The 24,147-nt window shown below is 42.8% G+C and overlaps 1 protein-coding gene across 1 annotated transcript in view; it reads right to left on the bottom strand.

The window, feature by feature from the left end:
• DRD2 (dopamine receptor D2) overlaps nt 1-24,147 on the bottom strand; it is a 531,813-nt gene that overhangs the window by 82,067 nt on the left and 425,599 nt on the right. The window contains exon 4 of the mRNA XM_056542337.1: nt 12,219-12,355. Coding sequence (XP_056398312.1) covers nt 12,219-12,355 — 137 coding nt within the window. The remainder of the gene's footprint in view (nt 1-12,218; nt 12,356-24,147) is intronic.

Here is a 24,147-nt window from a genome sequence, read left to right as displayed (position 1 = left end):
GCATAAAGAGGGAAACACATCATCATGTAGCAATTTCGCATATCTAGTGGCCTTGCGGTTTCCATTGATGAAGAATGGCCCCACTATCTTTGTACCCCATATACCACACCATACCATATATTTTTGTGTTCCAACAGTCTTGGAGGGATCTATCCAATGTGGGTTAGTATCAGACCAATAGTGGTGGTTTTGTTTGTAAACTTCACCATTCACATAAGTTTGCCTCATCACTGAACAAAATCTTCTGAGTAAACCGAGGGTCCTGTTCCAATTTTTGTTTTGCCCATTCTGCAGCACCCGAAACTACGGATACTGGGAGCCTGTGCTAGCATTTCTCCTGCGGTGTTGCTATCAGTGTGTGAAGAGTGTGAGAAGAGGGTTGCATTGACAATCCAACACAATGGGCAGCACATTGAACACATTTTCTAAGTGGTCAAAAACTTGTAAATAGCTCATGAAAGAATAAAGTTACGTTAAAACCAAGCACAACATTGTTTTTCTTGTGAAATTCCCAATAAGTTTAATGTGTCACATGTCCCTCTTCCTATTTGGATTCAAAATAGCCGACTTCACAATGGCCGCCATGGTCACCACCCATCTTGAAAAGTTTCCCCCCTCACATGTTCTAATGTGCCACAAACAGGAAGTTAATATCACCAACCATTCCCATTTTATTAAGGTGCATCCATATAAATGGCCCACCCTGTAGTTCCATTAAACTGCATTGATCTGTGTGTTCTGAGCTCAAGTCATAGAGCCTGCTGAATACAGGCACTATTAATTGAAGAGCCACAGCCAGCACATGTGGAGAGGGAAGCCCTCAGGCTACCTCAACAGAGGATCACCTTCCCCAGTTGGGAAAGCGGTGATCTAAAGGATTAATAGGCAGCCGTGGATGTCACCACATCATGGCTCTCTGCTGACACCTCTGCTTGTCTCAGGAACTGTCCAGAATAGGAACAGATCCCCATAGCAAACCTCTAATGATTCTGACAGGTCCTGAGACAACACACACCGAAAAAACCTTTCCTAATCCCTGGCTCACTTAGAGAATGGTAGGAGGGGTTCACAAGAACCGAAAATGCAATAAGACCTAAGGGTGTGCAGAAACGCACACCTGACTAAAATATGTGGTAACCCCAAATGTAAATAGGTAAAAAATGAGATAAGAATGCAGGTATAATACACTAAAAAGTCATGGTTAAAAATATTCTTTATTACACATAAGATATAATATACACAGAATTAATTCATGTGGACATAAAAAAGGATAACTATCCTGAGATTATTAAAAAAAAAAGTACAAAAAAAAGGGGGGGGGGGTTACTGGGATATAGAGTCCTGTATAGTAAAATATATAATAATACCACATACAATGTAAACACATAGAGCCTAAGATGCTGGTGCAAGGAAAAGGAGATAATAATGCTAAGAATTCATATCACTGGTACAGGGGGGAAAAAATCGTAATAATGTGCAAAATTATGTGCAAAACTGCATAGCGGGGGCAAAATAGGCAAAAGAGGATGACAAAATATAAAAATAAAAGTACAGCACAAAATGTAATAAACGATTGATGTGTGCAAAAATACACAAAGTGAAGCTGTGAGTCACAAGTGAATAAAACATGCATATAGCAACAAACAAAAGAAAGGGGGAGGGTGGAGGTTAACCTGTGCAATAGCAGCAACGATGATAAGGAATATCTAAAAGCAGCAGAAAAAATAGTCTCAATATGGCGCATACAGGACTCACCCACGCCCCACCACTACTACTCCGACGCGTTTCGCCTAGAGCGGCTTTGTCTAGGAGTGGAGGGGACTAGGATGGCCATGGTATATATCAGGGAGCTGTGCCAATAGGGAAACAGGAGACGCACCTGAGAGAGATGAAGTCCAGGTGAGTGTGGGCGCATGTGATGCATCACTCGCGTCGACGGGATATCGCGAGAAACGCGAGTGAGAGGTCACAATGCGGCCAATGGGAAAGGGGTGTAAAGCGGTTACAGGAAGATGGTCGACTTCACTGTCGACCATACTTCACTGTTGACCATCTTCCTGTAGCTACTTTACACCCCTTTCCCATTGGCCGCATTGTGACCTCTCACTCGCGTCTCTCGCGATATCCAGTTTTCGGGATCGCGGGCGACGCGAGTGATGCCCACACTCAAATGGACTTTATCTCTATCAGGTGCGTCTCCTGTTTCCCTATTGGCACAGCTCCCTGATATATACCATGGCCATCCTAGTCCCCTCCACTCCTGGACAAAGCTGCTCTAGGCGAAACGCGTCGGTGTAGTGGTGGTGGGGCGTGGGTGAGTCCTGTATGCGCCATATTGAGCCTATTTTTTCCGCTGTTTTTTTTAGATATTCCTTATCATCATTGCTGCTATTGCACTGGTTAACCTCCACCCTCCCCTTTTCTCTTGTTTGTTGCTATATGCATGTTTTATTCACTTGTGACTCACAGCTTCACTTTGTGTATTTTTGCACACATCAATCGTTTATTACATTTTGTGCTGTACTTTTATTTTTATATTTTGTCATCCTCTTTTGCCTATTTTGCACCCACTATGCAGTTTTGCCATAATTTTGCACTTTATTACAGGGTTTTTTCCCCTGTACCAGTGATATGAATTCTTAGCATTATTATCTCCTTTTCCTTGCACCAGCATCTTAGGCTCTATGCGTTTACATTGTATGTGGTATTATTATATATTTTACTATACAGGACTCTATATCCCTGTACCCCCCCCCTTTTTTTGTACATTTTTTAAAATAATCTCACGATAGTTATCCTTTTTTATGCCCACATGAATTAATTCTGTGTATATTATATCTTATGTGCAATAAAGAATATTTTTAACCATGACTTTTTAGTGTATTATACCTGCATTTTTATCTAATTTTTTACCTATTTACATTTGGGGTTATCACATATTTTATTCAGGTGTGCGTTTCTGCACACCTTTAGGTCTTATTAGTTCCTGAGACAAGCAGAGGTGTCAGCAGAGAGCACTGTTGTCAGAATGAAAATAACAACTCAACTTCAGAAGCTGATAACTACCGGAAGGAGAAAGGTTTTTTAATAGAAGTAATTTACAAATCTGTTTAATTTTCTGCAGCCAGTTGATATATAAAAAAAAGTTTTTTTATTCCTGGAATACCCCTTTAACCCCTTAAGGACTCAGCCCATTTTGGCCTTAAGGACTCAGACAATTTAATTTTGACGTTTTCATTTTTTCCTCCTCGCCTTCTAAAAATCATAACTCTTTTATATTTTCATCCACAGACTAGTATGAGGGCTTGTTTTTTGTGCGACCAGTTGTCCTTTGTAATGACATCACTCATTATATCATAAAATGTATGGCGCAACCAAAAAACACAATTTTTGTGGGGAAATTAAAACGAAAAAGGCAATTTTGCTAATTTTGGAAGGTTTTGTTTTCACGCCGTACAATTTCTGGTAAAAATGACATGTGTTCTTTATTCTGAGGGTCAATACGATTAAAATGATACCCATTATTACATACTTTTCTATTATTGTTGCGCTTAAAAAAAATCACAAACTTTTTAACCAAATTAGTACGTTTATAATCCCTTTATTTTGATGACCTATAACTTTTTTATTTTTCCGTATAAGCGGCGGTATGGGGGCTCATTTTTTGCGCCATGATCTGTACTTTTTTTTGATACCACATTTGTATATAAAAAACTTTTAATACATTTTTTATAATTTTTTTTAATAAAATGTATTAAAAAAGTAGGAATTTTGGACTTTTTAAATTTTTTTTCGTTCACGCCGTTCACCGTACGGGATCATTAACATTTTATTTTAATAGTTTGGACATTTACGCACGCAGCGATACCAAATATGTCTATAAAAAATGTTTTTTACGCTTTTTGGGGGTAAAATAGGAAAAAACGGACGTTTTACTTTTTTATTGGGGGAGGGGATTTTTCACTTTTTTTTTACTTTTACTTTTACATTTTTTTACATTTTTTTTTACACTTGAATAGTCCCCATAGGGGACTATTCATAGCAATACCATGATTGCTAATACTGATCTGTTCTATGTATAGGACATAGAACAGATCAGTATTATCGGTCATCTCCTGCTCTGGTCTGCTCGATCACAGACCAGAGCAGGAGACGCCGGGAGCCGCACGGAGGAAGGAGAGGGGACCTCCATGCGGCGTTATGAATGATCGGATCCCCGCAGCAGCGCTGCGGGCGATCCGATCGTTCATTTTAATCGCGAACTGCCGCAGATGCCGGGATCTGTATTGATCCCGGCACCTGAGGGGTTAATGGCGGACGCCCGCGAGATCGCGGGCGTCGGCCATTGCCGGCGGGTCCCTGGCTGCGATCAGCAGCCGGGATCAGCCGCGCATGACACGGGCATCGCTCCGATGCCCGCGGTTATGCTTAGGACGTAAATGTACGTCCTGGTGCGTTAAGTACCACCTCACCAGGACGTACATTTACGTCCTGCGTCCTTAAAGGGGTTAAGGGGTTAAATGGATTTTTACTCTTTACCTGCCATATGCCTTTAAGAATCTGCACAGTATTCTAAGAGCCAAAATGACAATATGTCTTTCATTAAAAGGGGACATGCCACCTGGAATCCAAGTAGTCAGGAGCATCAGTCTTTCCTGGACTGTCCCATAGACTTAGAATTGGTCACCTAGTTAAGCTGGACATAGATTGCTGCAAGCCTGGGAGCGAAGTGTGCTATCACCTGCTTCTCTTCACTCATTATAATGATCAATGGGGGACTCAGTACTAAGACCACAATTGATCATAACTTTTAAATGACAGGGACACTTTAACCGGTTGCCTTCTAAGGACGACGGCAACTGTTGTATGGAGCTGGCTCCCAATCGAGCCAGCGTCATACCGGCTGGCCCCTAGCTGATTCCTGTAGCTGGGGGCCGGCATTAATAGCCGACATGCGGTGATTGCCGCGGCCGGTTATTAACTTTGACAGTGGCGTCTAATGGGACATTTAAACCATCCCTGGTGGTCCAGTGGGGTGGATCACCCCCCCCACAGTGAGATTGTGGGGGGCAATCCACTGCTGAGGTAGCCAGAGGGCTTATCTCTCCTCCTGTGCTGGCGGCTGCACTGAGAATGATAACACCTGGCAGGACCAGGCCTTACCAATCGAGCGCAGAGCTCACAGATCAATGTGGTTCTATGAAACCACATTGATCTGTATGAGGAATCTAATGATTCCTCCTAAAAGCCCCCTAAAGTTGAATGTAAAGTTTTAAAAAACTGATATCCCGATGGGGGCTGTTAGCGAACATTTGATGGACATTGATTTCCGATCCTGGATTTCGGCTGGTATACTAAGGGTGGGGGACATAGAGGGTCTTCAACCCTTTGGAGACATTGTGTCCTCCTTCCACATTTCTAGCAAGGACTTCTATAAGTACTTGCGCCTCAGGCACTTCCTACACTCTCTTTCATGGCCTGTTGCTGTACCCCGCACCTCTTATGAAACTTACTTTTTATCTGAGGGAAATACAACTAGAGGTATTTCTATATCCTACTCTGCGCTATTGGGCCTCCCCGCTCAGAGGCGTTATCTATTTCAGGATCGCTGGGAGGGAGACTTGGCACTTACCTACACTGACGAGCAGTAGAACTTTGTGTTCGACTTGCCTAGGAGACACTCGAGGTGTGCTAATCATCTTAAGGCTTCCAGAAAACTACTCTACAGGTGGTACTACACCCCTGTGCGCCTATCTAGAATATATCCCTCGGCTTCTCCGGTGTGCTGGAGGTGCCTGAGGGAACCTGGCACCCTCCTACATATCTGGAAAAAATGTGTCCCCTCTGGACTGACCTCAAAAAGTTATTAGATGGATTGCTTGATTGCCCATTCCCTTGGGGTCCGGAGGTGGCGTTGCTATTCTTGACTCTTGACCACCTGCCTATGGGCTCGATATTTATATTGTTCCATGTACTGATAGTGTTCCGAACAGCTATTGCCCGCAATTGGAAATCTACTGGGGTGCCGAGTCTCCCTGCCACGCTGGCTGTGGTCCATCATAATTTCACCCTAGAATGTATGATAGCTAAGAGAAATGGGGGTAGGAATCGCCTGGAACTAGTACAACGCTGGTTGGCAGCGATTGATTACCTGCCATTAGAGATAAGGGCTGGGTCTCCGCTTTCTGCTGCCATTTAACTCCCACTCCGTCTGTTTGGTGGTGTCGTGTGTTAGGGTTTACGACTGATGTCTTTAAATGTTGTTCCCGTATCATGTACTACTTTTTAGCATGCTCTGGGACTAATTTACTTTGTTTTGTTTATCTTTTTTGTTGGCCTCCTTTTGGAGGCTTGTCTGTATTATCTTGAAAATCCTAAATAAAGTTAAAAAAAAAAAAAGTTTTAAAAAACACCCATTAACCCCTTCCTTATTAAAAGTTTATATCACCCCCCTTTTCCCAAATTCCATATAAAATTTGTAACCATAATAAAAATAAACATATGTGCTATTGCCGCATGCGTAAATGTCTGACCTATGAAAATGTATCAATAATTAACCCCTTAAGGACCGAGCCCTTTTTCACCTTTAGGACCAGAGCATTTTTTGCAATTCTGACCACTGTCACTTTAAACATTAATAACTCTGGAATGCTTTTAGTTATCAATCTGATTCCGAGATTGTTTTTTCGTGACATATTCTACTTTAACTTAGTGTTAAAATTTTATGGTAACTTGCATCCTTTCTTGGTGAAAAATCCCCAAATTTGATGAAAAAAAATGAAAATTTTGCATTTTTCTAACTTTGAAGCTCTCTGCTTGTAAGGAAAATGGATATTCAAAATAAACTTTTGGTTCACATATACAATATGTCTACTTTATGTTTGCATCATAAAATTTATGAGTTTTTACTTTTGGAAGACACCAGAGGGCTTCAAAGTTCAGCAGCAATTTTGAAATTTTTCACAAAATTTTCAAACTCGCTATTTTTCATGGACCAGTTCAGGTTTGAAGTGGATTTGAAGGGTCTTCATATTAGAAATACCCCATAAAAGACCCCATTATAAAAACTACACCCCCCAAAGTATTCCAAATGACATTCAGTAAGTGTATTAACCCTTTAGGTGTTTCACAGAAATAGCAGCAAAGTGAAGGAGAAAATTCAAAATCTTCATTTTTTACATTCGCATGTTCTTGTAGACCCAATTTTTGAATTTTTGCAAGGGGTAAAAAGGAGAAAATTTTTACTTGTATTTGAAACCCAATTTCTCTCGAGTAAGCACATACCTCATATGTCTATGTTAATTGTTCGGCGGGCGCAGTAGAGGGCTCAGAAGGGAAGGAGTGACAAATGGTTTTTGGGGGGCATGTCAGCTTTAGGAAGCCCCTATGGTGCCAGAACAGCAAAAAAAAAACATGGCATACCATTTTGGAAACTAGACCCCTCAGGGAACGTAACAAGGGATAAAGTGAACCTTAATACCCTACAGGTGTTTCACGACTTTTGCATATGTAAAAAAAAATATTTTTTTTACCTAAAATGCTTGGTTTCCCAAAAATTTAACATTTTTAAAAAGGGTAATAGCAGAAAATACCCCCCAAAATTTTAAACCCAATTTCTCCCGATTCAGAAAACACCCCATATGGGGGTGAAAATTGCTCTGCTGGCGCACTACAGGTCTCAGAAGAGAAGGAGTCACATTTGGCTTTTTGAAAGCAAATTTTGCTCTGGGGGCATGCCGCATTTAGGAAGCCCCTATGGTGCCAGAACAGCAAAAAAAAAACACATGTCATACCATTTTGGAAACTAGACCCCTCGGGGAACGTAACAAGGGGTAATGTGAACCTTAATACCCTACAGGTGTTTCACGACTTTTGCATATGTAAAAAAAAAATTTTTTTTTTTACCTAATATGCTTGGTTTCCCAAAATTTTTACATTTTTAAAAAGGGTAATAACATAAAATACCCCCCAAAATCTGAAGCCCAATTTCTCCCGATTCAGAAAACACCCCATATGGGGGTGAAAAGTTCTCTGCTGGAGCACTACAGGTCTCAGAAGAGAAGGAGTCACATTTGGCTTTTTGAAAGCAAATTTTGCTCTGGGGGCATGCCGCATTTAGGAAGCCCCTATGGTGCCAGGACAGCAAAAAAAAAAACAAACATGGCATACCATTTTGGAAACTAGACCCCTCGGGGAACGTAACAAGGGGTAATGTGAACCTAAATACCGTAACAAGGGGTAATGTGAACCTAAATACCCTACAGGTGTTTCACGACTTTTGCATATGTGAAATTTTTTTTTTGACCTAAAATGCTTGTTTTCCAAAAAATTTTACATTTTTAAAAAGGGTAATAGCAGAAAATACCCCCCAAAATTTGAAGCCCAATTTCTCCCGAGTACGGCGATATCCCATATGTGGCCCTAAACTGTTGCCTTGAAATACGACAGGGCTCCAAAGTGAGAGCGCCATGCGCATTTGAGGCCTAAATTAGGTACTTGCATAGGGGTGAACATAGGGGTATTCTACGCCAGTGATTCCCAAACAGGGGGCCTCCAGCTGTTGTAAAACTCCCAGCATGCCTAGACAGTCAGTGGCTATCTGGCAATACTGGGAGTAGTTGTTTTGCAACAGCTGGAGGCTCCGTTCTGGAAACAGTGGCGTACCAGACGTTTGTCCTTTTTATTGGGGAGGGGGGCTGTGTAGGGTTTTGTGTATATGTAGTGTTTTTTACTTTTTATTTTATTGTGTGGTAGTGTAGTGTTTTTAGGGTACAGTCGCACGGGCGGGGGTTCACAGTAGTTTGTCGCTGGCAGCTTGAGCTGCAGCAGAAAATTTGCCGCAGCTCAAACTTGCAGACGGATACTTACTGTTATCCTCCGCCCATGTGAGTGTACCCTGTACGTTCACATTGGGGGGGGGGGGGGGACATCCAGCTGTTGCAAAACTACAACTCCCAGCATGTACGGTCTATCAGTGCATGCTGGGAGTTGTAGTTTTGCAACTGCTGGAGGCTCCGTTTTGGAAACAGTGACGTACCAGACGTTTTTCATTTTTATTGGGGAGGGGGGCTGTGTAGGGGTATGTGTATGTGTAGTGTTTTTTACTTTTTATTTTATTTTTCGTGTTAGTGTAGTGTAGTGTTTTTAGGGTACAGTCACACGGGCGGGGGTTCACAGTAGTTTCTCACTGGCAGTTTGAGCAGCGGCAGAAAATTTGCCGCAGCTCAAACTTGCAGCCAGATACTTACTGTAATCCTCCGCCCATGTGAGTGTACCCTGTACGTTCACATTGGGGGGGGGGGGAGAAACATCTAGCTGTTGCAAAACTACAACTCCCAGAATGTACGGTCTATCAGTGTATGTTGGGAGTTGTAGTTTTGCAACAGCTGGAGACACACAGGTTGTGAAACACCGAGTTTGGTAACAAACTCAGTGTTTTGCAACCAGTGTACCTTCAGCTGTTGCAAAAGCTACAACCCCCAGCATGTACGGAGAGCGGAAGGGCATGCTGGGTCTTGTAGTTATGCAACAGCCGGAGGAATACTACATTGGCTGGGGATGCTGGGGATTGTAGTTATGCAACAGCTGGAGACACACTGGTTTGCTACTTAACTCAGTGTGCCTTCAGCTGTTGCAAAACTACAACTCTCAGCAGTCACCGACAGCCAACGGGCATGCTGGGAGTTGTAGTTATGCAACCACCAGATGCACCACTACAACTCCCAGCATGCACTTTAGCTGATTGTGCAAGCTGGGAGTTGTAGTTATACAACAGCTGAAGGTACACTTTTCCATAGAAAGAATGTGCCTCCAGCTGTTGCAAAACTACAAGTCCCAGCATGCCCATAAGGGCATGCTAGGAGTTGTGGTGGTCTGCCTCCTGCTGTTGCATAACTACAGCTCCCAGCATGCCCTTTTTGCATGCTGGGAGCTGTTGCTAAGCAACAGCAGGAGGCTGTCACTCACCTCCTCCTGCTGCTCAGGGAACAGGTCAGTCCCGCCGCCGCCGTCGCTCCTGGGGCCCCGATCCCAACAGGGACGCCAGGGATCGGGGTCCCCAGCACCCGCGGTATTCTGCCCGCACCCGCTCATGTCCTCCGGAAGAGGGGTGAAGTGGGTTGCGGGAGTGACATCCGCAGCAGGCGCCCTGATTGTTCGGCCGGGAATCCGGCCGACGAATCAGAGCGATCGTGAGGTGGCACCAGTGCCACCTCACCCCTGCTGGCTCTGGCTGTTCGGGGCCGTCTCTGACGGCCCCGATCAGCCAGTAATTCCGGGTCATCGGGTCACTGGAGACCCGATTGACCCGGAATCCGCCGCAGATCGCTGGACTGAATTGTCCAGCGATTTGCGGCAATCGCCGACATGGGGGGACATAATGACCCCCCTGGGCGATATGCCGGGATGCCTGCTGAACGATTTCAGCAGGCATCTGGCCCCGGCTCCCCTCCGGCTAGCGGCGGGGGCCGGAAATGCTCAGGGCGTATCCATACGCCCTCGGTCCTTAAGGACTTGGAAACGGGGGAGTATGGATACGCCCTATGTCCTTAAGGGGTTAAAGGGTAACTCTCATTAAAACAAAGTTTTGCTATCGCACTCCTTATGGTAAATAAAAAATATTTCTAATATACTTTGTTTAAAAAAAAATGAAGTTTTCTATGTTTTATTTGTGCTTAAAAAAAGCTCAAGACCACATTTTCCCCCATCTCATACACAGACTTTGGACCAAAGCCCAAACACAGGAAGTGCAGCCTGGAGTGCTGAGGGGGGGGGGGGGGTGTCCTGCCTCATCCAATCATAGCTCCTCTCACACTTAACTGCCATATGCTGTTGGTTGGACCCCCCCCCCCCACCCCCACAGCACTCCAGGCTGCACTTCCTGTGTTTGGGCTTTTGTCCTAAGTCTGTGTATAAGATGGTGGGGGGGGGGGGGGGGAATGTGCTCTTGAGCTTTTTTAAGCACAAATAAAACATAGAAAAATTCATTTTTTTAAACAAAGTATATTAGAATTTATTTTTTATTTACCATAAGGAGTGCAATAACAAAACATTTTTTAATGAGAGTGCCCATTTAAATCACTAGGTCATAAAATTCTGAAGTCAAAAATTGTGTATTTTTTGTCACTTTTAAAATCATGAAGAAATGAATAAAAAGCGATCAAAAAGTCTGATCAATACAAAAATGGTACCACAAAAAACATCAGATCATGGCACAAAAAATAAGCCCTCATACCACCCTGTATGGGGAAAAATAAAAAAGTTATAGGGGTCAGAAATGACAATTTTAAATGTATTCATTTTTGTGCATGTAGTTATGATTTTTTTCCAGAAGTACTTCAAAATCAAACCTATATAAGTAGGGTATCATTTTAATCGTATGGACCTACAGAATAAAGAGAAGGTGTCATTTTTACCGAAAAAATGTGCTGCGTAGAAACGGAAGCCCCTAATAGTTACAAAATGATGTTTTTTCTTCAATTTTGTCCCACAATGATTTTTTTTTCTTTTTTTTTTTGTTTTGCCAAAGATTTTTGGGAAAAATGACTTAAAGGGTTAAACATATTTCATATTCTAGTAAGGTACTCTTTCCTAATGCTATAATATCTACCTGGAAGGTTTATGCTTAAGTTCTGCACAGTACCGCAGTAACACGTCACAGTCTCTAGATTGATATTTACACACCTTGTTATTTATAGATCATTGCAGGGCTTCTACAGATGAGAACATTTGGACACTAGGATTAGTATAAATCGATCAACTGTTTGGAAGGCTTGAAATAGTGTAAATGGCAGACAAGAGTGACATTCTCATAATCTTTTTCTGAGGGTATTGTTTGTACAGATATCAGTGATGACAATGTTTACAACTAGTATCTCCAATACGAGCTTGTTTATTTCTTGTTTGGAAGAAAACTATATATTACAAGCAATTATTTTAATCTTTGCTTTGAAACAGGGAGGGCATATGAATGCTGGTATGTATACGGATAGTCTTGATGCAGCAACCCCTCTATAAGAGGATTCTAGCCCAATAAATTACCACCTTTCTACTCTACCACTCCATTTCAACAGTCAAGCCCTTGTGATCAGTGGGAGATCACTACTTATTTAGCATTTATTGCCAATCCATTCTGTTGGGGATACATGTTTTCTCCAGAGCTCATTAATTTCCTCTGTAATAAACAGGCATTTTATTTATTTTTTATTTTCTATACTTACCAGTGTTATTTAGTCCAAAGAGAAGTGGACAAGAGATTGCAAAGGATAAGACCCAAACTACTGTGATCATGACAGTCACTCTGCGCTTGGAGCTGTAGCGTGTGTTGTAGAGCATCGGCATTGCCACTGCTGTATACCTAAAACAAGAACACATTATATACATATATACAGTCCAGATACAGTAATCACATATTTTCAAGGCACTGTCATGCAAGTTCTATGGATAATACATATAAAAAAAAACACCCACCATATTCTAGCAAACTTTTGCATGTTGTATTACTTTTTTATGCATTTTCTGATTTATATGCTTGCAGACAAGTACAGTGGGGATCAAAAGTTTGGGCACCCCAGGTAAAAATTTGTATTAATAATTTGTATTAATGTGCATAAAGAAGCCAAAGAAAGATGGAAACATCTCCAAAAGGGATCAAATTATAGATTAGACATTCTTATAATATGTCAAAAAAAGTTTGATTTTACTTCCATCATTTACACTTTCAAAATAACAGAAATCAAAAAAATGGAGTCTGCAAAAGTTTGGGCACCCTGCAGAATTTATAGCATGAGCTGAGACCTGCAGGTGTCATGGATTGTTCTCAATCATCATCTGGGAAGACCCAGACTTTTTCAGATGTCATTATTCTCTGTTCAGAATGTAATTAAGAAATGGCAGTCATCAGGAACGGTGGAAGTTAAAGCAAGATCTGGAAGACCAAGAAACATATCAGAAAGAACAGGTCGCAGGATTGAGAGAAAAACAATTCAAAACCCACGTTTGACTGCACAATGCCTCCAGAAAGATCTGGCAGACACTGGAGTTGTGGTGCACTATTCCACTATAAAGAGATACTTGTACAAATATGGTCTTCATAAAAGAATCATCAGAAGAAAACCTCTTCTACGTCCTCACCACAAAAATCAGCATTTGAACTTTGCAAATGAACATATAGACAAGCCAGATGCATTTTGGAAACAAGTTCTGTGGACCGATGAGTTTAAGTTGAACTTTTTGGCCGGAATGAGCAAAGGTAGGTTTGGAGAAGAAGGGGAGCATAATTTAATGAAAATAACCTCTGTCCAACTGTTAAGCATGGGGGTGGATCAATCATGCTTTGGGGTTGTATTACAGCCAGTGGCAAAGGGAACATCTCACAAGTAGAAGGGAAATGGATTCAATAAAATTTCAACAAATTTTGAATGGTTACTTAATGCCATCTATGAAAAAGTTGAAGTTAAAGAGAGGATGGCTTCTACAAATGGATATGGATCCAAAACACACCTCGAAATCCACGGGGGATTACATCAAGATGCGTAAACTGAAGGTTTTGCCATGGCCTTCACAATTTCCTGACCTCAACATATTTGAAAATCTATGGATAGATCTTAAAAGAGCAGTGCGTGACAGACAGCCCAGAAATCTCAAAGAACTGGAAGACTTTTGTAAGGAAGAATGGGCAAAGATACCTCAAACAAGAATTGAAAGACTCTTGGCTGGCTACAAAAAGCGTTTACAAGCTGTGATACATGCCAAAGGGGGCAGTACAAGATATTAACTCTGCAGGGTGCCCAAATTTTTGCACATGCCATTTTTTGTTCTCTGTTATTTGGAAAGTGTAAATGATGGAAAGAAAATCTAACTTTTGTTGACATACTATCTGAATGTCTAATCTGTAATTGGATGCCTTATGGAGACTTTTCCATCTTTCCTTGGCAAATTTATGCACATTAATACAAATTTTTACCTGGGGTGCCCAAACTTTTGATCCCCACTGTAGTTTTAATGTTTAGATATAGCTCTATGGGTCTTCTTATGCTTATATTTATACTATTGTAACTAGTAGACAGATTAAAGTAGTTATCTAGCCTACAAAAATTGGCCATCAATATTAAATTGGCAGCTATCCAACCCCCCCCCCCTCCACACACACACACACACACACCGCCAACCAGCTGTTTAAAGGGGCTGCAGGCTTTTCAGTGTTTACTTGAGCTCATCCTTGCATTACTATTTGTATTAGTGGTTCAAGAGACTGAAGTGTTGCCCCATTTATCAAACAGCTCATCAGTAGGTGTGCTTGGAGTTCCACAACATCCCACCCCTTCTTGGTCACCATTTCCTCCAAGCATCTGCTTTACTGATGTAGAGGGCTCTGAATGTCAAATAAGGAGGTGTTCAGTGGAGAGGGTGATGAGGTGTGCCAGGCTGTGGCACTTAAGAAGCTTAGCACCACCTCCTTGACACTAGGCTGAGGAAAATAGGGGTATTTTATAAATTTGACAACCACCATCAGCTACATGAAATTGCAGTTTGTATTTATATTCTATCCAATGGTGTCAGATGCTCTAAGCTGCAAAGAACTTCATAAACCTTCCTAAAACAGCACCACACCTCTCCTCAGGTGGTGTGTGGTATTACATTTTTGCTGCACATGTTTGAGATCTTGAAAGGTGTATCTATCACTATTTTATGAAAATAGAGCCACAAGCTTTTTGACATACCCTGTAGGAATAGGATGGTCTGACTTACTGGTTGTTGTTCCATATTAATGTAGTATTTGTGGATTTTATCTGTGCAGTCACAGGGGAGCAAGCCAAGCCTCCTGTTCTCATGGGCTTTATAGTGTAAAACTTTTTGCTAAAGTAGAGACATATTTTAGCAGAATCAAATTTATTATTGAACTTTCTTTTGTGCAGGCGCTTTCTAGTGAGCTATTTTGCGAATATATGGACGAATATTCGTCCTATGTTCGCAAAATTAGCATATTCGCTATGTTCATTCACTTTTTTTTTTTCAGGCAAAAATTCATAATGAAATTCGCTTAGTGCACACGCACAATTATATCTTTCACCTAAAGAAGAGAGGGATCAGTGTCCAATCTGGAAGTACCGATATTCACATAAATATTCACATAAATGTGCATAAGTTCGCATAAAAAAACGAATATTTATCATTACGAATACATATCACTAGATTCTAAATATCCACGAAATCGCAAAGTGCCGATGTTCGCAGTAAAAAATTCACATTGTGAATATTCGTGCTCAACACTCCCCAAAACCAAGCTTTGCTACATTATTCACTTGTTATTGCTTGTTGCTTCTAAAGCCCCAACACATTCTCTGTACCAAGCTTGTCTTCGATATATATCCATATGAGCTGTATCTCCTTTGCGTTGGGTTGGTATTTGGCATACTTTTTATGCAATTCTGTCTACGATTTAATCAGCCCCCTCCCCCTTCCTTCAATATAAAACCAAATCTGACTTTATAACCTATTCTTCCGCTGCTGAAGCTAATATATGTGTGAGGCTTGGAATATATTTTCTTTGCCTGGAAATGTAAGAAACCAGTCATGCAAGATATTCATTGAGCTGGTAATGGCTTTATACAACTGTATCTGTTGCAGTGAAGCAGGGAAGACTTCACAAGGAATTGACAGATATGGTATGAATATGAGTGGTCTGCATGATGGATTCATATTCAATATAAAGAAAATATTGCAATAGCACTAACACTTACCAACTGCTCTACAGCATTACAAATGTCCTTGTTACAGAACCTACACATACAAATTGTTTCTCCCCGCATAGAGGCTAAAGCTAAGTCATATCTAAAGGTTCCTGCCTATTTTTATAATACTATGTAAACATGCTATATAGGGGTGAACTTTCCAGCCCAAGAAAGTTCATATGCACAAAGAAACTATATAGTTTATTTGACTTTTCATTTGGAACATGTCCAGTATTTAAAGGTTCCTCCATTTACTACTCCTTTATAGAAGATAACACAAGTTATATTTAACTTATTTATGATAATTCATAAAGCAGCAGGCACAATCCGTTATGTGTGACATTTCCAAAGTATTAGTAGCTTCACTAGGGAAATCACATCTGAGCACCTGCAAGCAGAAAATCGATGATTTTCAAAGAGCATCAACTAATGCTGCACATAACATCAGCGTTGGTCGGTACTACATTGCTGGGAAAATGTCAGAGACAGTTGGTACAGTACAACATGAATTTTTTGTATTTCGATAGACACTTCAAGCTTAATAGTTACACGCATTGTCTTTTGAGCAGCAGAACTTTTTAGCAATCTCTCCCTGGAACCCGGAGGACAAATCCTCCAGGAAGTAAAGTTGCGACTACGATAGCTGATTAATCTTTTCTGAACACTCTTTGCTCTTGTTGAAGGCTCTTGCCTAGGTGATATTCATGGGATCGCAACAGCCACTTGTGTAACACATGTTGCTAATCTGGCCCAAGAGTCCTTGCAACTTGTGGGCTACTACCTTTCTCAGGAAATGTATCTCAACACTCACACACATAGTTGTACATTTACAATGTGTATGTTGCCAAAACATTATTTTCTTTACCCAAGAATGGCCCTTGACAACTTTTTAGGCAATAAAGTTTAGTCACTAGTCTTCGTAATTTGAAAACCACTTCTTGAAGAGTTCACGTGTAACTGGTATAGCTGTATAAACACCTTCACCTAAAGGTTCTGTGGTGTCCCGGTACCGTATTACATACGTTACCTTGTGGTGAGGTCAACAAAGTCAGAGTCCCTAGGAACAGTGGGGGTCCTCTTCCTTAGTTAACCCCTCGTCACCCCTCAGTTAGCTATAATTAATGTAAATATAAATGTAAAGATGTATATTTAATATTCTTACCTTGTTGGTGTCGCGGGACCTGCGGGTTGTGTGACCAAGGTGCAGAGCTCTATGGTTTTTGCTAAAGGACCTTTGGTGGTTCTAGTCAGGTGATCACCCACAATCCATTGTAAAGGTGAGTGACAGCTGATTGGACCAATCCAAAACGGCTCAGCCCCTGCCCATATAAGGGAGCTGCAGCCATTAATCTCTCTCTTGTTCCTGCACTGCCAAGCAAGCAGCATCATTGCTCTTGGGTTGCTGATTCTAGACGAGGTAGGAGCTCTGCAGCTTACAAGACAAATTACTAGGCCTAAGCCTGCGCTAGAGACGGATAGTTCATACAATTCCCCTCTATCTCCGCAAGATCTCCGGACCTAATCAAACCCCTAAATCCGGCGGATCTATGCAAATACAATACTCTAAAGCTAAAGAGAACTTTGCGGGCCTAAGCATCTGTCAATCATTGCTGTGCTGTTTAAATAGACTCTGTTAGCTGGACTGTTGCCGTTATTGCAAATACAGAAAATCTTCAATAAAGATTCCGGAAGTTTTAAGTTCAGCACTGCTGTGGACAATCTATTTATTTCACACTCACCTATCGCTCTTGGGAAGGGTGGTGATAGGCCCAGCATCAATACAGAGTTTTAACCATCACCCTGGCGTCACGAGTGACAAGAGTTAACAGCGCCTTTTATAATACTGAACAGCAACACCCCAACTACCCTACACCCCCACAAGGCTTTATTCCCCAAGTTTACCACAGTTCTACCTGTATTGTTTAAAATAGGAGAAAGTATGCTACAGATTCTAGTTGCTATACAGTTCATTTTTGGCTAAATCCGTGTTTTCATATGCCCATTCTTCCAAAAGAACAGGACACTCTCTCCCACAGTACCAGTCCATATAAGCCTCTGTTTTGCTGGCTTTTAATATGCTGCAATAAAGGATCGATTTTAATGGAACTCTCATTGACTCTGGATATTCTTCTTGCTTCCTCAATTTCCTCCTCTCATCATGCTGCTTAGGGCAGATCAATACTTAAGTACTTCATCAATAACACTGTCATTTTTATCCCATTGCTTATAGAGCACCAACATATTCTGTGGCACTCATGATGGGGATTGTCATCATTCACATCAGTTGCTGTCCCCAATGGGGGTTATAATCTTATTTCCTGTCTTATGCAAACACTAGGGACAGATTCTTAAGGAGCAGATTTTCCTATCAATATGTTTTAGATTGTGGGAGGAAATACTCAATGCAGATGTTGTTGAATCTTAGATTTAAACATAGGACCCTAACTGTGCAAGGCAGTAGTGCAAACCAAAAAGACAAACAATCTCTAGTATATCCCTTTAAGCAAAAGCTGTGATAATCAGTATTATGTAAAGCTGCCCAAACAGATCAGATTAATGTGAATAGGGCCCACTAAAGTTAGCAGGACCCATCAACAATCAAATGTAAATGTCTAAATCTTAAAAAATAAAATAAAAGCCTAAATAACTTGGAAAAAAACATTATACCCCTCCCTCCAAAAGGAAAAAGAAACATTATTGTAGAAACATGGCTAAAAATGGCATTTAAATTGTTTCAACTGATGTTTTAATCACCACAGCCACAAAAGGAGTAGAACCGAAGCTGATGGCAATGGCGCCAATACCTTATATGGATCTTTGCTTTCGTCCCCAGCTACAACGGCCGGCCCTCTGTCTCTCCTAGTTAGTGGTGGTACACCCTTGTTTAGCCTTATACAATTTTAAGCAGAGCATATTGTCAAGCTCTCATAAGTGTAAACTGTAGGTACACCTACGTGGTGTACATTTTATTTTTTTCCTGAAAAACGAACTTTTATTAGGGAAGGAGTTAAATCACATTTATTAACTCTTTTTTTACACTTTTTTTTGCAATATAGGGGGCTATAACATGCAGTACATTGATTGCCAGCACTGTTCAATGCAAAGCCATAGCAATGCATTGATCAGTGTTATCGGCGGTCGATTGCTCAAGCCTGGATCTCAGGCTTGGAGCAATCAATAGCTGATCGGATGCGCCGGAGGCAGGTAACAGACCCTCCACTCATTTCTTAGCTGATTGGGACAACGCATTTTCACTGCGATGTGCCCGATCAGCCCAACTGAGCTGCTGAAAATGTGTTTTTTTTTTATACAGTTTAGACATGGCAATCAACTTTGAACACCGCATCTAAAGGGTTAATATTGCACGTCACCACAATCAGTGACGCGCGCTATTAGCCCCGGTTCCCGGCTATCATTAGACACCAGGACTGACCCGATATGACGCTGGTTATATCGCGGGAGCCGGACTTAGGATGTACAGGTGCGTCCTGAGTCCCCAAGAGGTTAAGAAGTTAAACTAATTAGGGACTAGTTACTGTGAAAGGCAAGCCAAAGATACACTCTTGTTTATGTAGCCTTATACAGTTTGTAGTGGAGCATATTGTCCACCTCTCATAAGTGTAAACTGTACGTACACCTACGTGGTGCTACACGCTTGTTTCTGTAGTCTGATACAGTTAAAAGGGTAGTGGAGTGTATTGTCCTCCTTTCATAAGTGTAACATATATGCAGTCAGCATGTGTGTAAGTATGTCCAGCAGAGAAGTGCCAGGACGTGCACAGAAGAGTGCCAGAGGCATAAATTCATCAGAGGTCGCAGCAGACTAGGGGTGCGTGGCAGCAGGAGTCGCAGCTAGAGGCCTGGGCTCCAGGTATCAGCTAGAGACCGTGTCTCGACCAGCAACCCATCTGCCGTCATCGTTTGGTTAACTCTGTCATCCCCTTCATCACAAGGGACATCTGACACCCCCAGTCAACAGTGGGTTCCTCAGACACAACCTTTAGTTGGCATGGCCCGGGAGCAGTCCATATCCTCTAATTGCCTCTGTCCTATGCTGATCCATCCCCCAAAGAAGTATCATATGCTGTGGGTTCAGCTCCACTATTTAGTTAGGACGATCTACTAGAGGACAGTCAGCAGCTACTGCCCAGCCAAGAAGTGGAGGAGACATCTGCCGCTTCCTCCTCTAGGCGGACAAGTAGTGATGAGGAGAGTGGCGTGGGAGGTGGTGTTGCGAGCATTCAGGCTCTTGAAGCAGACACTGTTGAGGAACCTAAGGAGGACATCAGTGACATGCAGACAAAACTCGATGATGATGAAGCCGATCAAACTTGGGAGATGGGTGCAGAAGGGGCTTCATTATCATCAAGAGAAGAGGGTTGCAGGTTGCCCGTGAGGCAGCAGATGAGCAAGCAAGGTGGTAGCATGGTTGGCAGTCAGCATGGTGGCAGAAGTGAAAAGTCTGGAGCCAAACGTGTCCGGGGTAGACCACCTGCTTTGTGGCAGCCTACCTTCCCGGGAGGTAGTGGAACAGGGGTTCCAGGAGTCAGCGGCATTAGCAGTCAATCAGTGCGGACTGTTCGGAGAAAAATCAGCTACTCGGCGGTGTGGCAGTTTTGGAGGATATTAACCTGGCCACATGCAAGCACCACGGCCCTGAGTCAACATATGCAGTGTCACCATAAAGTGGCCTGGGAGAACCGTGGCTCAGATGCTATGGTCCAGCCTGCTGCATCACCCAGTTGCACGCCGCTCCCTGTTTCACCCAGCAAAGGCTCCACCACCTCAGCCGAAGGGAGCTGTCTGTCACACCCATCTTCTGTCGCACCAGATGCTTCTGCTCCTCCCACTTCGAGTCAGTCATTCCGCCAGAAATCCATCAGCAAAGCCATGTCCAAGAGACAACAGTATGCGCCCTCTCATCCATTGGCACAGAAGCTGATGTGCTCATGTCCAAGTTGCTGGCCATGCCGACGTGTGGAGCTGTAAATACGGTCAGGGAAAATGTCCTTCAAGGCCTACTGGGTAAATATGGTTCCTGCACAGCCACAAAAGCAACTTGGAAAGGTCACGCCGCTTCCGCCTCCACACTTTCAGGCCGTTTGTCCTGTGAAAGTGTGCAACTCCGCCTCCTAATCCTCCACCGTGTTCTCACTGCATGGACAAGTCTCAGTGTCCCTACAGCATGCCATGTGTTCAGGGGACAGCGGTGTCAATCTGCTCTTCACACGGTTTGCCTTGGCGAAAGGAGTCTCACAGGGGAGGAACTGCTAAGAGTCATTCATCAAGAAATCAAATCATGGCTTACTCCACGAAAACTGGAAATGGGAACCATGGTGACCGACAACGGGAAGAACATCTTGTCTGCGCTGCAACAAGGAATCCTGAGCCATGCGCCCCCTGCATGGCACATGTGTTCAATCTGGTTTGTCAAGCAGTTCCTGTAGTGTTCCCGTCATCTACAAGACATCCTAACAATGGGAAGGATTTCCACACACCAATGCCTGATGCATCAATTTAGATTGACCATGGTGACACACCAACACATCACAAATAAGGAGAGTGCAGAACATATTTAAGGTGCTGCTCCCCAGTTACAGAAATGTCTTCGCATCAGACAAGAAAGTATTGAGGATATGCATTACCTAAAAATTAACTTTTATTAGGATAAAATATATGGACCCCAATTTTTTTTTTTTATCTAAGAAAAGGAAAGGTTAACAAAAAACACCATGTGCCACCTACACTGCCAAGTATAAATGTGATGCAAAGACCTCTAAAAGGTGGAAGGGAACAACTTATGGTCCATTGTAACAGGTGGGGGTAAAAACTGCTTCTTTAAGGCCCTACTATTAATTCCCTTCTTGGCAAGTGTTACTCACCCTAAAACGGCAGCCTCGCACAGGAACCTCTCTCTATTTCCAACTAAAAAATTGCCTTTTCCCAGGGTTTTTAGTTGGAAATAAGTAGAGGTTCCTGTTTTAGGGTGAGTAACACTTGCCAAGAAGGGAATTAAGAGGGCGAGAGTAGGTCCTTAGAGGGGAAATTTTTACCCCCACCTGCTACAATGGACAATACGTTGTTCCCTTTCACCTTTTGGAGGCAAGTGTTACTCGTCCTAAAAAAAGGCGGCCCCACACTTGAACCTCACCCTATTTCCAACTAAAATCCCTGGGAAATGGCAGTGTTTGTAGGCAGAAATAGGGAAAGTTTGCTGTGTGGGGAATTAATAGTGTGAGAGTAGGACCTTACAGGGGAAGTTTTTACCCCCCACCGGTTACAATCGACCATTAAAAGTTACATTTTACTTAATGCATATACTTAATACTTACTTGTGCACACTAACACTTTTACAAAAGAGACCATTTTCTTCTGCCCACTTATCTCAGCTACTATTCTGATCCTGCCACCCTCTGATGCCACACATCTGATGTCAAGTTTTCCTTCTTTCACCCACCTTCGTCACTGGCTACTGGTATTGCCACCCACTGCCCCACTGTGTCACCGTGCCACTTTCTGGACTCCAGGCCTTCTCATTCTACCACCATTTGTTCTTTTCAAGCTGATGCCAGATCAAGGCTGTCTCATTCTGCCACCAAATGTTCTCCTCAAGCTGATGCCACCTCCATGCTGTCTCATTCTGCCACCATATGTTCTCCTCATGCTGATGCCAGCTCCAGGCTGTCCCATTCGGCCACCATACGGTCTCCTCTTGCTGCCACCAACTCCAGGCTGTGTAATTCAGCTACTATATGTTCTCCTCATGCTGTCGCTAACTCCAGGCTGTGTCATTTAGCCACTATATGGTATCCTCATACTGATGCCAGCTCCAGGCTGTCTCATTCTGCCACCATATATTATCCTCATTCTGATGCCAGCTCCAGTCTATCTCATTCTGCCACCATACGGTCTCCCCCTGCTGCCGTCAACTCCAGGCTGTGTAATTCAGCCACTATATGGTCTCCTCATGTGGCTACCAACTTCAGGCTGTGTCATTCAGCCATTTTATGTTCTCCTCAAGCTGATGCTAGCTCCAGGCTTTCTCATTTTGCCACCTTACGGTCTCCTATTGCTGCCGCCAACTCCATGCTGTGTAATTCAGCCACTATATTGTCTCCTCATGCTGCCACCAACTCCAGGCTGTGTAATTCAGCCACCTTATGTTCTTCTCAAGCTGATACCAGCTCCAGGCTGTCTCATTATGCTACTACATGTTCTCCTCATGCTGATGCCAGCTCCAGGTTGTCTCATTATGCCACTATATGTTCTCCTCATGCTGATGCCAGCTCCAGGCTATCTCATTCTGCCACCATATGGTCTCCTCGTGCTTCCCCAACCTCCAGGCTGTCTCATTCAGCCACTATATGGTCTCCTCATGCTGACACCACCTCCACGCTGTGTCATTCAGCCACTAAATGGTCACCTCTTGCTGATGCCAACTCCAGGCTGTGTCATTCAGGCACTATATGGTCTCCTCTTGCTGACGCCAACTCCAGGCTGTGTCATTCAGCCACTATATGGTCTCCTCTTGCTGCCGCCAACTCCAGGCTGTGTCATTCTGCCATATTATGGTCTCCTCATGCTGCTGCCACCTCTAGGCTTTGTCTAGGCCGCCATGTGGTCTCCTCGTGCTGCTGACACAATAAAATTGTTTAGGTTAATCTATTTGAAATCTTCAATTTAAATGTAAAAAAAAATCTTTAGTGTTTTCAATTGTGAGGCCCAATAGTCTCGTCACGCTGTTGCCAACTAAAAGCTGTGTCATTCAGCCACTATTTGGTCTCCTCTTGCTGCAGCCAACTCCAGGCTGTGTCATTCTGCAAAATTACGGTCTCCTCATGATGAAGCCACCTCCAAGCTGCGTCACTGTGCCGCCATGTGGTCTTCTCATGCTGCTGGCACAATAAATAAAACTATTTAGGTTCATTTATTTGAAATATTTAATTTAAATGTAAAAAAATATATTTAATCTTTTCAATTGTGAGGCCCTATGGTCTCGTCAGGCTGTTGCCACCAGCAGGCTGGGTCATTAAGGCACTATATGGTCTCCTCATGCTGCCGCCATCTCCGCACTGTGTCATTCATCCACCATATGGTCTCCTCTTGCTGACGCCAACTCCAGGCTGTGTCATTCAGGCACTATATGATCTCCTCTTACTGCCACCAACTCCACACTGTGTCAATCAGCCACTATATGGTCTCCTCATGCTGCCGCCAACTCCAGGATGTCTCATTCTGCAACCATATGTTCTCCTCATGCTGATGCCAGCTCCAGGCTGTCTCATTCTGCCACCATATGGTCTCCTCTTGCTGCCGCCAACTCCTGGCTGTGTAATTCAGCCACTATATGGTCTCCTCATGCTGACACCACCACCACACTGTGTCATTCAGGAACTATATTGTCTCCTCTTGCTGC

This window comes from Hyla sarda, chromosome 10 (assembly GCF_029499605.1).
Source record: "Hyla sarda isolate aHylSar1 chromosome 10, aHylSar1.hap1, whole genome shotgun sequence".
NCBI lineage: Eukaryota > Metazoa > Chordata > Amphibia > Anura > Hylidae > Hyla > Hyla sarda.
Note: the sequence above shows the minus strand (reverse complement) of the source record. Positions and strands in the feature narration are given on the sequence as shown.